Source organism: Cinclus cinclus, chromosome 1, assembly GCF_963662255.1.
Source record: "Cinclus cinclus chromosome 1, bCinCin1.1, whole genome shotgun sequence".
Lineage (NCBI taxonomy): Eukaryota > Metazoa > Chordata > Aves > Passeriformes > Cinclidae > Cinclus > Cinclus cinclus.
In genome coordinates this window covers 55,470,503-55,486,538 of record NC_085046.1, presented here as the reverse complement: position 1 = coordinate 55,486,538, position 16,036 = coordinate 55,470,503, and the positions used below count along the sequence as shown (strand labels likewise).

The 16,036-nt window shown below is 47.8% G+C and overlaps 1 protein-coding gene across 3 annotated transcripts in view; it reads right to left on the bottom strand.

Annotated features, from left to right (window-relative positions):
- Positions 1–12,755, bottom strand: part of AMPH (amphiphysin) — a 127,124-nt gene extending 114,369 nt beyond the window's left edge. For all 3 annotated transcript variants that reach the window (XM_062498195.1, XM_062498187.1, XM_062498203.1), the window contains exon 1: positions 12,687–12,755. In XM_062498195.1, the coding sequence (XP_062354179.1) occupies positions 12,687–12,755 (69 nt within the window). The remainder of the gene's footprint in view (positions 1–12,686) is intronic.
- Between the last annotated feature and the right edge of the window lie 3,281 nt (positions 12,756–16,036).

Sequence of the window (16,036 nt, the reverse complement as noted above, 5' to 3'; positions counted from 1 at the left end):
GAGAAAATACCACATGAGAATCTAATCAGAAGGAGCCTTGGGGGTTTTCTCTCCCCTTTCTTCCATGCTTCAGAAAACCAAAATTTACCCCTACTTTTTAACCTCTACATTAGAAACTACAATAATGAAATATTGATTGCTTTCAATTAAGAGCTACTGTTTCACCTGAGAGAATCATGTGCAATCTCCAGTTAGATCAGAGGGAATGCTGACAAAAGACAAAAAAACACTTTCTGAGGCAAGAAGAAAGAACACATTCCTCTACAAGGAAAGCAAGAACAGGGGAATAAAAAACTTGGAACTGCAAAAAAAGACATTCACATTCTATGCAAAGAGAACTTTCAGACTGGAGGTGCCTAAGCAATGACACAGATCAATTTAGAGAACCTGCAAAATCCCCATTACAAACTTAAGAAGGCTGGCAGAGAAAATAATTCCTGAGGAATAATTTTAAGTACAGTTGATTCCACTTTGTAGGATAGGCCAGATAATCACTTGCACTCTATCTTTTCTATAATTTCTATTAAAAAAAAAAGAACTTGTAAAAAAGGAAACTGAAGTTTTCATTTCCCTTGAACCTAAAAATAGAAAAATATCATCTGCATAGTTTAGACCATATTATTCACATGAGAAATTATTGACTTACCATTGGTTTTGTTTATAAACTCAGAGATTAAGAATTAGCCCTTCAGAGGTGCAGTTGTCTCATCATCAAGTGTGCTTGTGCCAGCAGGGCCCCAAATATCGAGGCCTGTCATAATATTGCAATGACTTCAGTATAATAGATTTTATAATATCTTATAGTTATTATTTAAAAGATATTATAAAAGGTATATAAAATATATTATAGTAGGACCAACATTTTAAATCATTAGATACTAGTTTGTTGTTATGAACCCAAGGCTGCTAGAACTATGTCATCACATTGCAAGCAGGTCAACACAACTATAATAGATATAACATGCTTTTCATTAGTGTATTCTTTCACATATTTGTCTCCTGCCTCAGAGCAGGCATTATTAGTTACAGAACAGAACTTGTACAGAACCACAAAACTTCCAGATGGAAGTTTACTGCTCCCTTCATAGAATCTCCTCCTTTACAAGATTTTAAACCCTTGTTATGCCTCCAAAGTTCCCATAAACTGGAGTATGTACTGTTTTAAGTTTCAGGTGAAACCATATACACTACTGACTTAGAAGTTAAACATAAACACATTAACTTGATTTTTCAGAAGCTACACAAGAAATGCCCAGGAACAAACCTTGCTGAAACCAAGCTTCAGAAATGCTGTGACAGCACCAGATGGGTTTATTAGGCAAGGATGTCAAACCCTGGAAGAAACCTCTTGGAGAGGTGGTCAATGAACCCAAGTAAGTCGGTGTTGAAAAAGTATTTGGACAGCAAATTAAAGCCACATTTTTACTTTTGGTCAGCCCTGAGGTGGTTAGGTAGTGGGACTGGATGATTATTGTAGGTCTGTTTAAACTGAACTATTTTATTCTTCTCAAATATACCTTCTCCTACCTGTTCCTTTCCCTACAAGTACACACTGTGGAAATCTCTGAAGACAATTCCTCCCAGCCCTGCACTAGCAGAAGGCACTGAATATCCATAACCATCTCCCAGCCTAGCCACTGGCTCTGTCACCTTGTGGGAAGGAGGTGTGCATCTCCTGAGGGGGGTCAGGACTGTGGAACACCTCAAGATAAAGGCACCATCTGCAGAAATTTTGCAAAAAGTGTCATGCGGTTTTCTAAAACTCAGTGTTCAGCTGAGAGAGGTTTTCCCAGGATGGCAAAATGCCACATCACTGACATTAGCCAGGCTCAAAGATCAAGCCTTCAGTCTGGTGCAGGATGTGCTTCTCATCTAAATGGTTGCAAATGTCTCAAGAGTTGAGCAATACCTGTTCATCTTCTGGTGGATTGTTTTTACTCTTTGTACCCATTTTTAGAATTGGCTGAGTTGTTTCCCTTGCAAAAGCATTCTAAAACACAAGAGCCTGAGGACAGCAGCACTCCCTCAGGGAAGGTCCATCTGGCCCAATACTCTGTCTCCAAAGTGTCCAGACACCAGTGTCTGAAGAAGAGAGAGGTCCTCACAGGCTGGGACTGGCCTCCCCTGGAGACCCCCAGCCTCACCATCTCCTGCCAAGGGCCCAGGGGATGTGTCCCAGCTCAGCCTGGGACCTTCAGTCCCTGCCTGAGCCCTGCTGTGGATGTGCCCATCTCTGCCCCTGCCTCCTGGGTGGATCTGGGACCTGCACTGCAGAGAGTTTCTCTGCAGGATGGAGCCCTGAGACCTGGGTCATTCTTTGTCATGCACAGCTCTGGGATAAACGTATAACTCTGGCATAATTGCTCTGTCCTAGTCTATTTCCTGCACTCACCTTGAGTCAAATGATGGTGAGACTGTTATTTGTCTGACACTTCAGGGGGATTTGAGCTCCAAAAAAAACACATCTGAGGACACACAACACAGGTTATAACTGGAACTAGGATATTATTTCAATTATCATTTTTCTCCATCTGTTTCAGAGCTGATGCTAACAGGCACTAACACAACACGCATGTGTAGCCAGGAGCAGGCTGATGCATTTCTTACTTGAAAATACATTCTTTGTAGTCTGGAAAAGGCAAATGACAGAGCTACAGAAAGCAGCAGCAGGCATACAGGTCAGAAGAAAAGATGTGTGCTACCATGAGGTATTTTCCAAAGCATGACACACATCAATGATGCACACAACCTTGCCTTGCAAAACTTGCCTCATTGCTGTGCTTGCCAGCCAGGGCAGGGATGCAAAAGAAGCACTCTCATGCCTGAACTGAAGTGTCAGCTCTGGATGGGGAAACAAGCACGGAACTCTTCCAAGCACAGGCTGTTTTGAACAAGAACCACTGGGAAAATGGAGCCACAGAGAGAGCAGAGCTCAGCCCTGCTCCAAGCTTGCAATGGGCAAGAGAGCCAGAGAGAGCCACGGCACAAGTGGTGCCTTGGAGGTGTGAGGGCAGGAATGGAGCCACAAGGGCCCAGAGGAGCCCTGGCAGGGGCCTGTGCCCAGTGCTACAGGAAGACAAGAAGCAGCCCCCAGGCCACCCTTGGGGCCCGCCCTGGTAGGCTGGAAAGCTTCCTGCTCTCAACTGCAGGGCAGGACAGGCCATCTTCATGGGGCATGAGCTGCAGGCAGCAAGCGAGCTAAAAGGGACAGAAGGAGCCCTCAGCTGGGGTCACAGTCAGTGCTGCAGAGGAAAGCAAAACTTCTCGGGATCCAGAGCCAATGTGGCCTGAGGGAAAGTTCCTTCTTGACCCCAGAGCTACGGATTGGCCGTGTTGAAAAGGGGCTCTGGAATGAAGGCAGCCAGTGGAAACACCGGTCGCCTTGGAGAACCACATGCCATCCTGCCTGTTCAGCAGAGTCAGCTGCACAGGACAACCCAGGGTCTGCCAGGCCAAGTGCCAGTGGCACAATAGGTAGAGTCTGCAAGGATGCTCCAGGAAGTCCCTGATGCAAAGAGATGGAGAGATGCTTCGTTGGTGTGGCTAGCTTTTAGCTGTCAGAATAAACCAAAACTCTTGTAGGGATCTTCAGAAGATCCCACCCTTCAAAATGACAATGGCCTGCACCGAGAGAGGGGCCAGCTTCCAGTTTGATGCCGCCCTGAGCACTGAAGGGGATGAGTGGAGGGAAAGAGCCAAGAGGAAGGATGGATTTGAACAAATCCACAGGATTCCTGCCAAGCCATTGAAGCCTAAGTGCAGATGTATCATTGGCCAAGGAAATTAGTGACTTGAGATGGCAACAAGTCAGATGTGTACAGGCGAGAAACGCAAGCCCTCTATTTAAGGAGGGTTCCAAACAATCAAGAGAGCTTTTGTCACGTGGATCACCGAGGGTTGTGTGTCTGTCTCCAGCCAGGACCGCGGTTACCGTTCTACTCAACGACAGCAGAGATTTTCTCCCCGTTTTGGACCGTTTTTGGTTTGCCCAAAAGGGTGCTTGATGCTTCTTTTTCAGTTCTCTCTCCATCGTCAACTTGATGTTTCAATGGGATGAGGAGAGCAACAGCGGGTTGCAAGGGTCACTGAGCTAAGGACCACACCATCGTGCCCGTCAACAGCGATCCAATGGGGCTGTGGAGAAGAAAAGAAATGGGAATTGAAAAGCAACCTGGCAAGAAGTTGATGCGGAGACTGGCAGGAGATGTCAGCATGTGCTCGCCTGTCCGAGTGGCGCAGGCGAGCAGCACTGAGAATAGAGAAGAAGGGCTGTCATGTCACGGGATTTAAAGCAGCCAAGCCACGTGCCGGATGTACACAGAAGCCTCCCGTGCCAAAAGTGGGAAACTAGCAGGTAATGTGCTTCTAGAGGAGAAATGCTGGGACTGAGGACGCAAAATGATTATAAAATCCGAGGCAAGAAAGAGGGAATGATGGCATGGCCCACGTACCCCATGTTTTCTCCTGAGGCCGTGTACTTGCAGGGGCTAAAGGCCCGCTCTGGCAGATTTGGAAGGCAGTCAAGGCAGCCAGCAGAGAGCAGTGACATCAGCGTGACATCAGCGGCCCACAAACCGCATGGGTGGCAACCTCAGTGAGCAAAGCATTGTGACCTCACATCCCTCACTGCTTATGTTTGGGCACAGACAGAGCTGGGCTCAGACCGGCTCGCGCCTGGACTCCTGGCAAGCGTGCCTGCGAGGACTGGAAGCCCGCGAGGTCCTTGGGAGCTGCTGTGGGCAAGTCTGGGTTGTGATTCCCACGCCTTTGCCTGTTTCCTTAGCCATACGTGGTTGAGGAAGCCAAGCAGTGTGAGCGGTGCTTGCGGCGGCACAGGTGAGCGGTGCAGGAAAGGACTACGGGGTGGCCGTGGGCTGGGCGATGGTGTCTGGGGAGCTGTGAGTGTGTGGTGTCCTTCTTGAGGGGCCTGGGCGCTCCTTTGAGCCGCCCATCTCCCTGGGACAGCAAGTGACCTGTTTTGCAGCGTGTCACACCAGCAGGAGGGAGCAGCTGCTGTGCCCAGCTCCGCTGCAAGCCACAAGCATGGCCACGGAGACAGACTGGAACTGCCCCATCTGCCGTGACGGTCCCGGTGAAAAGGCTTCTGTAACACCGTGCGTCCACCAGTTCTGCCTGGGCTGCATTGTGCGCTGGGTCAAGACCAAGCCATTGTGCCCCCTGTGCAGGCAGCCTATCAAGAGCATCGTTTACTCTGTTCGGTCGGAGGAAGACTTTCTGGAGATAGCTCTCCCAAGCTCCTCAGACTCATGGGCTGCTGGTCACCAGGATGAGCAGGGGGCTGCGGAGCGCATGCCCAGCACCTATGTAGCTGGCTTCCCAGCTGAGCTCTGGGCTGGCATTTTCCAGGACTGCTCAGAAATCCTGGAGCCCCTGCTGCCCTGGCTGAACCAGGAGCTTTCGCAGCTGCTCAGGACCCACTGGTGGGAGGTGGCTCTGGCACAGAGTGTGGTCGTAGCCAATTTGTGCTATGGGCTGAGGCAGGAGGCCTTGGTCCAGGAGCTGCAAGGCCTGCTGCAGGAGCAGACGGTGGCATTTGTGCGCCGGCTCATTGACACTGCTGCTGACAGGTGCAGTGATGAGATCCTGCGGCGGATGAACCTCCTGAACTCCCATGCTCAAGAGGAAGAGGACCAGGAGCAGGAGGAAGAGGAGGAGGGTCCCAAAGGCATCGCTGCCTCCCTCCAGGGGACTCTCACCCCCATGGTGGCCTCCTCCCACAGCCCTATGGTCTCCAATGTGGAAGCAGACACTGGAACATTGGAAGCCACGCTGCGTGAGGGGCCCAGCCGCTCTCCATCCATGCCCGTCCATGCAGAGCGGGAGCAGCCCCAGGACGAGCCTGGCAAGGCGGCAGCAGCAGCAGCAGCAGGAGAAGGCCCCTCTGCCCAAGGCTGCAGCCGCAGCCCTCGTGCTCCTGGCCGGGACACGGACAGCGTGCCCAAGGAGCAACGGCGCCCCACAAAGAGGAAGGCCTCTAGACCTCAGGACTCTCCCCAGCCCCCAAAAAGGCCGTCCCGCCAGTGCAAGCCCAAGCCAAGGCCCCTTGATTGTAGGAAGTAGGAGTAGGGAATTAATGTTAGGAGTAGGGAATTGTTTTTAGAAGTAGGAAATAAATTGTAGAGTTAGGAAATCAATTGTAGAAGTAGGAAATAAATTGTTGTTTCTCTGACACAGTCTCGGAGTGTGGCTTTCTCGGCCTTGTCCTGGTGTCTTTTCCCTCTGCCCTCAAATCCCAATGTGGGCGGCAACTGGGAGGGGAGGGGATAGGAACATTGTAGCCACAGGGGCCCAGAGGAGCCCTGGCAGGGGCCTGTGCCCAGTGCTACAGGAAGACAAGAAGCAGCCCCCAGGCCAAGCTTGGGACCCAGCCTGGGAGTCTGGAAAGCTTCCTGCTCTCAACTGCAGGGCAGGACAGGCCATCTTCATGGGGCATGAGCTGCAGGCAGCAAGCGAGCTAAAAGGGACAACAGGAGTAGGCATACTTAGTGCTGCAGAGGAAGGCAGCCCCATCTCTCTCCCTTCCTTTTGGAAGTCTGTGTGCTGGCTCCAGGCCAGCTTTGACTGTGGGATGTGGGAGGATGGTCCCTTTTATCCTGCCCTCCAAGGCACTGCTGCACTGCAGGATGGTGACACTGTGACATAGGGGTGATTGGGTCCCCCATGCACAGTCTTGCCTGTCACAGACATCACCTCTGTGCCCAGCATTCTCTGGAGGAAGGCTACCCCTAAGAGCTGTCCCCTCTCTCTGATGGAACTAATCTCCATGCTGCTACCTTGGGTTGTCCAGTTCTCAGAGGACAATGGCTGCAGGAGCACCAACTTTCATTTATGGACATTGAAATTGAAAGGGACCAATTGCAGCTGAGTATTAGAAAGTCCATTGGGCCTGATGGGATTCACCCCAGAGTACCATGGGTAGCTGTAGCAGACATTACAACATGACCACTCTGAATCATCTACACAAAGTCTTAAGCCTCACCAACCAAAGATTAGCCCAGGTTACACCAGCTTCCAAATAAAGGCAAGAGAGAAGACCAAAGAAACTACACATCTGTTAGTCTAACCTCAGTACCTGGAAAAAATTATGGAGAAAATCATGCTGAGTTCTATTAAAAGACATTTGAAGAACAAGGCAATCAGACACAGTCAACATGGGTTCACAAAGACAAAGTCCTGATTAATTTCCTAAGCCTCTACAATAAGGTCACCTGCCTGGATGGAGACAGTGGATTTAGTTTTTCTGTGGTTTAGAAAGGTTTCTTGATACTGTCACTCAAAGCCTCCTTCCAGACAAGTTTTCCAACAGTGGGATGAGCAGGTATGCAGTGCACTGGGTGAAGAACTGGTTGAAGAGCAGGGCTTAAACTGTTGCAGCAAACAGGACATCTGGCTGGTGACCAGTTAGCTACCAGTGGTGTTCCTCAGGGTTCAGTTCTAGACAGAGCTCTGTTCTGTCTCTTCATCAGTGAGCTGGAGCCTGCAGTTGAATGCACAGATAATTGGGTGATGATACCAAACTGGGAAGTGCTGCTGACTCTCCCATGGGACAAGAGGCTTTGCCTTGCAGAAGGATCTGGATTAACTGGAGTATTGAGCAGTCACCAATGACATGAAACAGAACAAGACCAACCAAATGCTGGATTCTGCACCTGGGATGGAGTAAGCCCAGGCATGAGTCCAAACTGGGAGAGGAGTGGCTGGAGAGCAGCCCTGCAGAAAGGGGTTTGGGAATGCTGGTTGGCAGGAAGCTCCCTGGGATCAGCAGCGTGTGTGCCCTGGCAGCCACGGGGGCAAATCTCATCCTGGGGTGCATCAAACACAGCATCACCAGCCAGCCAAGAGTGGTGATTATCCAACTGAATTTAGCACTGGTGCAGCCTCACCTCCAGTACTGTGTGCAGTGCTGGGCCCCACCATTTAAAAAGGATGTGAAGGCACTTGAAGGTGTCCTGAGAAGGGCACCAAAGCAGGGGAGGGGCTGGCAGGAATGTGCTCTGGGCAGTAGCTGAGGGCACTGGGCTTGTCTGCTTTGGAGAGGAGGAGGCTGAGGGTTGACCTCTCATTGCTGCCTACAGTTTCCTGAGGAGGGGAAATAGGGAAGCGCTGAATTCTTCTCCCTGCTACACAGTGTCAGGACACATGGGGAATGGCTCCAAGTTGCACCCATCAAGGGAAGTTCAGACTTGACATGAAATTTCATTAGCCAGATGGCGGCCAAAACCTGGAACAGGCTTCCTGGAGAGGTGGTTGATGCCTCCCCTGACCATACCCAGCCTGTACCAGTGCTGAAGAGGCATTTGGACAGTGCCCCTAAAACCATGCTTTAACTTTTGTCAGCCCAGAAATGGTCAGGCAGTGGGACTAGACAGTCATTATAGGTCTCTTCCAGCTGTTCTGTTCTATTCAATTATAGTTATTGTAGAAGAGAGGACAAGGAGATAACTAGTGTTATACACTAGTTATCAGCTTAAACGGAATTTTCCAGAGAAACCTGGGGGTACAAATTCAGCCTTTTCATTCAAATATCCTTGTCCTTATTATTGACACAGCCAACCTTGGTTACCAAAGCATCTTTTCTGATTTCATTTTCAACACACAGGCTTTTCATTAATTTTTATTGCTGGAACGTAGTCTAAATTGATCTGGTCCTTTTAAAACTTTAATCCAGTTTCATTAGCTGACTTTTGGCACATTTTAACAGAGGCTGCAAGCTCAGCATGTCCACACTTCCTGCATTTTGGGGCAAAAATAATTGAAGAAATATTATGACCAGAGGATTTTAATAGATGGCACACTCATCGATTCAAAATCAGGGTGCCAGGGCACATATGCTACCATATAAAGCACCATCACCTGGATGATGTAAAAAATAGAGTGGCCTATTATTTTTTCCATATAACTCTCAGATTAACACTTCTAATGCAAGACAGATCTGCCCAATATGAGGTTTTCCAATTATTTAGCTTTTGTCATGTGGTGACTAGATACACACACTACTTACACTGTACAACTTACATTTTTCCTAGACAACAAGGAACTGAAGATAACGATGGAATTATTAGAAAAATAGTTTCCATAAATGAATCAGAGAATCACAGAAACAGAGTTGGAAGGGACCCACAAGGATCATAGAGTTCAACTCTTAGCCTTGCACAGGACCATCCCCAAGAGTCACACCTAATGCCTAAGAGCATTGTCAAAACACTGCTTGAACAGTCAGGCTTGGTGCTGTGGCCACTTCCCTGGGGAGCCTCTTCCAGTGCCCAACCACCCTCTGGGCAAAGAACCTTTTTCATATATCCAGCCTACACCTCCCCTGACACAACTTCAGGCCATTCTCTCAGGTCCTGTCACTGGTCACCATAACACAAAAAGATCAGTGTCTTCTCCCCCTCATGAATAAGTTGTAGACTGCTATAAGATCTTCCCTCTGTCTCATCTTCTCCAGGCTGAAGAGATCAAGTGACCTCAGCCACTCCTCATACCTGAAGCTTCCCCTCAAGGCCCTTCATGACCTTTGTTTAATCTTTTTGGGGTACTCTCTAATAGCTTAATCTTTCTTATATTGTGGCACCCAAAACTGCCTCCAGCACTGGAGGTGAGGCTGCCGCAGTGCAGAGCAGAGTGGGATAATCTCCTCCCTTGCCCAGCTGGGGATGCTGTGCCTGATGTACCCAGGATAGGGTTGGCCCTCCTGGCTGCCAGGGCACTGTTGACTCACATTCAACTTTCTGTCAACCAGGACCCTTGTGTCCCTTTCCTTGGGGCTACTTTTCAGCTTCTTATTCCCCAGTCTGTCCACACATCCAGGGTTGCCCATCCCAGGTGCAGAATCTGGCACTTTCTCTTGCTAAATTTCATATGGATGATGACTGCCCAGCCCCCTGATTTCAAGTTCTCTCCTCAGGGTCTCTCTGCCACCAAAGGAGTCAACAGCTCCTCCCAGTTTTCTATCACTTGCAAACTTGGTTAGTATCCCTTGCTGTCCTGCATCCAAGGATTATGTGAAGATGTTGAAGAGCACTGAGGGTGAAGCTGTGAGGAACCCCACTAGTAACAGCTCACCAGTCTGCCACCCCATTGACACCAACCTGTGAGCCAGCTGCTCACCAACTGCATGATGTGTTTATCCAGCTGTGGGCTGGACATTTTATTCAGAAGGATCCTGTAAGAGATAGTATCAAAAGCTGTACTGAAATCGAAAATGAAGGTCTATGTTTTTAATACATGTTGCATCAATAAATAATAGAAAGGTATGAAAAAGTGCTTCATAAAAACACTGACTTCTAAGAACACATTCAGTAAACCAAAGGTGCACAAACCCTATCTAAGCATCAAGATAAAAACAACATGTTTAAAATCTCTTTAAGCCAGTGTGATATTACACACCTGTTACAATGGCAGCCTATCCACACCATCAAGAATCAGACAAATCACACATTTTCAACTCCTAGACAAAATTTACTTGCTGTCATCAAATACCCAAAACAAACAGAACTCAATCATTCCTATTTGGGGACTTGTTTTTTAAGTAAAGTTCCAGGAAAAAAAATGAAGGGTTTTACGTTGTATAGACATAAATGGACTCAAAGCTAACCAGAAATGTAGACACAAAAGAGTACACATGCACAGCTCATGCAATAACAACACTTGTGCCAGGAAGGAAAAGGCAAGGATAGAGCAACATGATACTGTGACCTACTCTGTGTCAGACCACGGGTACTATAACCTACTCTGTCTAAGGCCACTAACATCTTGTAAATAACCCCATAAATAAGCAACTTTTAAACCACTGACATAAGAAATTACCACCATAGATACTATAAGGAAGCCAAAACTGCCAGATGCCTGACTGCAATACATGAAAATCAAACAGACAAGTTTCCCCCTTGTTAGCACGGTTGATCACCAAAGTGGAGGTAGAGCAGACCATCTGTCAGAGCCCAACAGCATCTTGGATTTACACCCACCACACCCAGACTCAAGGCACCCGCCCTGGGGCTACTGCACACGCAGTCTTTGAGAGAAATGGGCTAGCTCAGTATTCACATTAAGGTGCTCACTCTCTGCTATGCCCACACATTTCTGGGAGCAGGACCCCCACACTGAAACAGACACAGCTTGAAGCAGTACATGATGTGATTATGACTCGCACCAGTGCTTTTCCAGATGGTTAATCATAACCACACTGACAAAGACACAAGGAAACAAACAGTATTTTTAGGTTTCTACTCCAACTACGAACTCAAATCAACTCACACCATGGTGTCATCAGATCTCTTTGAACTACTAAAGAGGATTTATGTGTTTTATCTGAAAACAGTTACAGTCCAAACCTGCAAGAATGGAAACGCATCATGACTTGGGTGTTGAAAAGTCTAGCACTTTATAACCTGGTGAGCTAGACAGGAGTATTTGAAAGAGAAAATTAATCACTAGTCTGTGACAACCTCAAATAGTAGATTCTTAAATAATAACACAGTTATGTGCAAGACTTTCCTAGATATTAATTCTTTCATTTTTTTCTGTCACTGGAACTACACAGAATTCAATGAGTGGCCAAAAAAAGTGAGGATTTATAGGCAGTGAAGTATAAGAAATACGCTCATAAAATAATCTCTCTTAATTCGCCAGAGCCCTATTACCTAAGATGCATAACAACGCAGGATATATACTGGAAGGGTATAAAGGTTTTATTAACCCTCAACAGAGATGGCTTGCAATGCTTACTGAAAACTATGTCTGTAAAACAGCTTTCTTGCAAACTGTACTAACAGCACATGCGGCTGCTACATATAGTCATACACAAATGCTTTTCTGATAGGCCTAATAGCTGTTCCTGTCTGAGACACCCAACAGCTACACAGGAGAACACTTAACACCTATCAGCTTTCATTAATGAAGATGAACAAAACAGTGGCCCATAAGGCCCTCGTCTTTGGTCAGGAACGCCGGCGAATTCTCCCCGACTTCGCTCGCTTGTTCATTTCCAGGCTACAATAACGCTAGAACCCGTAGTGACTTTCCTAAGGCGCACACGCTGTCATCAGCTGCAGAACATGCCGACCAGCCTCCCGACATCCCTCATGACATTTTGGGGAGAAGCTCCCGAAAGGCGCAGCTGAAGAAGGCGCGGGCCGGCCCGGCCCCCGCGGGCCCTGTCACCGCACGCAGCGGTGTCCGTCACGCCGCGGCTGCAGCACAGCGCATCGCCGCAGCCGGGGATGAGCCGGCGCGGATATTAAAGGAAAGGCAATCCTCTTAGGAAGGCTGGCGGCGAGGCGAGGCGAGGCGAGCCCGCGAGCCCGGACAGCAGCGCGGCTGCCCCGGGTGCGGAGCTGAGCGGAGCCACCCCCGCGGGCGGCCCCGCGCCGCCTCAGGGAGGGCCGAGGGAGCGGCGGCGGGGCCGGGCCTGCGGCAGGTGCCCCGGCAGCGCCCGCAGAGCCGCGCCGGGCGGGGGCAGGGGCAGCGCGGTGAATGAAATGGGTCACTTACGTAACAAGGCCGGCGGCCCCGGCCCCCGCCCGCGGGCAAGGACGGGGCAGCCGCAGCGGCGGGCGCTGGGGGCGAGCGGGGCCGCGTCCTCTCACGGACCTCGGCCACCACCGCCGCACCCTTCCTTCCCCTCCGCCCCCTCCCAGGAGTTCCCCCGCCCCGGAGCGCACCTTCTCCTGGGCGCGGTTGAGGCGTTTCTGGACGTTTTTGGCGAAGATGCCGGTCTTCATGTCGGCCATGGCTGGTGGCGGGGACAGGGAGGGTGGGGAAGAGAAGGCGGGCGAGGCAGAGCCCGGCAGCTACGAGCGGTAGCGGCGAGGCAGGGACGGAGGGATGAAGAGGAGGAGGAGAAGGGAGGAGGGCTTTAAAGACACAGCAGGGAGAGGCGTGGCCATCGCCACAGCCCCAGGTGAGCCGCGGGCCCCCCCCCCCCCCACCGCCATCCGCCCCCGGCCGGGACCCCGCAGGGCGGGCAGCGCGGTCTCCTGGAGATGAGCCAAATCCTCTCGATAATGAAACACATCAAGGGAGATAGTGGGGATGATGATTTCTAGAAGCAGGGCTGATGGCTGCGTCCGCTACTGGCACAAGCCCCCTTGTGCAGCCAGAGAACCTTAAGCACCTACTTATTCCCCTAGAAGTTTCCACCCAGTCGGAGTCTCTCCCAGGTCCGAGTTCCTCTAACATTTCTCACTGGTTTGGGGGCGGCAGCATCACCTGCAGTGGATGGGAGCAGCACCCCCCGGCTCGGGCTTGCTGGCACAGCTATCAGCTGTGTCCGGGGTTACCGTGCCAGTGCTGCTGAATGTGGCACAGCTGACTTGCCTCTGTGCTGCTCTCGACATCCTCCTCCCATCCATTCCTCACCCGTCTCAGTGTAGCAAACAATAACAATAAAATGGTCCCAGACCAGTTTCGTGGTTTTGATCTTATTTCTCAAATTACAGCTTTAAGTCAAAACTGAAGGGCAGTCATAGCAAAAGTCTCTGTCCTCTCCTGACACTCAAGCACCCCAAAATCTTCTAGGGATCGTGCAGCACCAGTCACTCAAGGTTGGCAAAGTCATCCTTCCTGGACACTAAGCCCCAAACTCACTCCTGGTGTTTATTTCTGTTGTTTGGCCAAGCATGGAGTTCCCTGATATGGAGAGTAGAAATTCAGCAGCAAACACAGCAAAGACAAAGCAAAACACTGGAAATCAACTCTCATAGCCTGAGCCTGTACCCTTCTATAGGGAGCTGTCCAATTTTCATGATATTTTCTACTGGTTTTTCAGATTGGTACAGTACACAAATCAGAAGGTCTTCTACCTGCCAAAAGAAAATGTCTCATACATTTAGTAAGTCCAGCTGTGTTTCCTGTGACTGTGTATTTCTGACATCTGCTCAGTCCCACATGTGCCTGACACATTTTCCTGTACTATAGAGAAATTGATTTAACACACCAACTGCAGCTGTAATAATGTTTAGTAAGAGTAGGTACTTACTTAATTCTCATGTAAATACTATTTTAAAAGAAAAAAGTAATTACACAAAAATCCCAAATCCAAGACAAATGCAGAAAAACAAAGAAAATGTATCACAGCAACCAAGGAAATTATTTTGTCTAAAAGATCATGTAGTGTCTTACAATGCTGTTAAACTGGTGAGAGATCAAAACAAAGTATCTGTGTGCATAGGACTCCCAAATTCTTTGAAGCAAATTTTCCCATATTCAGAGTATCTCTTTCTGGCTGGTTTGGCTTCTGATTCTGCCACCTTAAGAATGATTTTTTTAAAAAATCATGAAAAGAGGTGGTCTTAACTGATTACTCATGCATTGTCTTCACCAAAAGGTAACAAAGGTAGGCGGTATCAGCAGAACAGAGTGCATTTGGTTGCCTTTGGACTAGGAGAGGGAGGGAGGGCACTCTCTTGTGCCTTTTAGATCCCTGTTGTCTGATGTAGTAGTAGAACCCTCATTACCATGCCCAAAAAAGATTTTCCTGCCAGTGGATGAGGAGAATGAAGATGTGTTCTTAGTCAGACAGCCAGTCTCTTCCTCCTCAGTCAGTTGACCAGCACGGGCTTTGCCCCATTTAATGGCCTTGGACAACAGCCAATGCGTTTTCACTGTGTGTTTTATCAATGTGTGTGTTGCTCTCCATCAACTAGATTTTGGAAAGTAATTATCAGAAAATTATCAGGCTGCTCTCTCCATACTCTCTGTCTGTTGCATATAAAATTTATTGTAATTAATACTTCAGAGAAAATTTCTCCATTAAGACATGTTTTAAAGGAAAATTTTCTCCGTGTATTGCTCATGCTTTAGTCTGAAATAGATTATATTTAAAAATTAATTATCCCGTAGTACAATTTACCCCACTTTCTCCCTATTTTCTTGTTATTGTTTATTTGGTGTTATTTTAAAATGAGATTTCACTTCAGTCTCCCTCCTGAATAGCAGTCTTTCATAGAAAAATACTCCTAAGGGAATGGTGATTTTTCAACATAAATTCTCTAAAGGGAAGGGAAAAAGTATATGTTAGTACAACTGCTATGTCACCACTTTTTGCAGCTGTTGATCCCTGTTCACCCAAAATACTAGTCATAAAAAGAAGAAATCTGGGTAATTTCTGGCTCATCAACAACATAGTTTCTCATCACACATTTCTGCTATTCTGATCACTCTTCTGGTCCATAGGAGTAAATTTTACAGTATTGATAATAGGAAAAATTGGCAGGTATCTTGCTGCCATCTTCATCACAATGATAATTTAAATACAGACGTCAACTGCTGCAGAGTAGTAAGTGACTTGCACCTCTACAAATCGCAGCATATGGACACTCACAATGCACACTACAGACATGGCAGGTAGAAGACATCCCCACTATAAACACACCACTCTAATATCCAGTGCAGTGGAAAAATGGAGCGGGAAATGAAACTGCAGGGCAGCCTGGGATTTGGAATCGCAATGTAGTGTAGATTTGGGGAGGCAAAATATATGGACAAAAATACAAGACGAGATGGGACTAATAGAACAGCAAACATGGGAAAACAATATGAGAAAATGAAGGGTTTCAGGTGTACAGGACTGGAATTTTAAATCTTCTTTTACATGTGACAGCTTTGTGCTACACTTGTGGTTTAGGTCAGCATGTTATGGGCAGCAAAAGACTGTCTAAATTATCTGGGCAGTTTCTGTAGGTCTTGCTAACTTTTGGATGTGAGTCAGAGAGGGGAGAGCTATCTGTATCACATAAAAAGGGAAATAAGGAACACAGTGGAAAACATGCATCAAAAGAAAAATGTTTCCATAAGATAAATGTAGTTCTAAATCCTGTAAAAATCGAGGAAAATGTTAATAAACATTTTAAATTAAAACCCATATGTGCTTTATATTTTAATATTTAGACCCTTATTTTTAATTACAATTCTTATTAAAGACAAATACAAATTTTATTTATTTATTTATTTTTACATTTTCCTTCATTGTCATACCTTCAGATCAACACCTTTCATTTATTAAAGTGCTAAC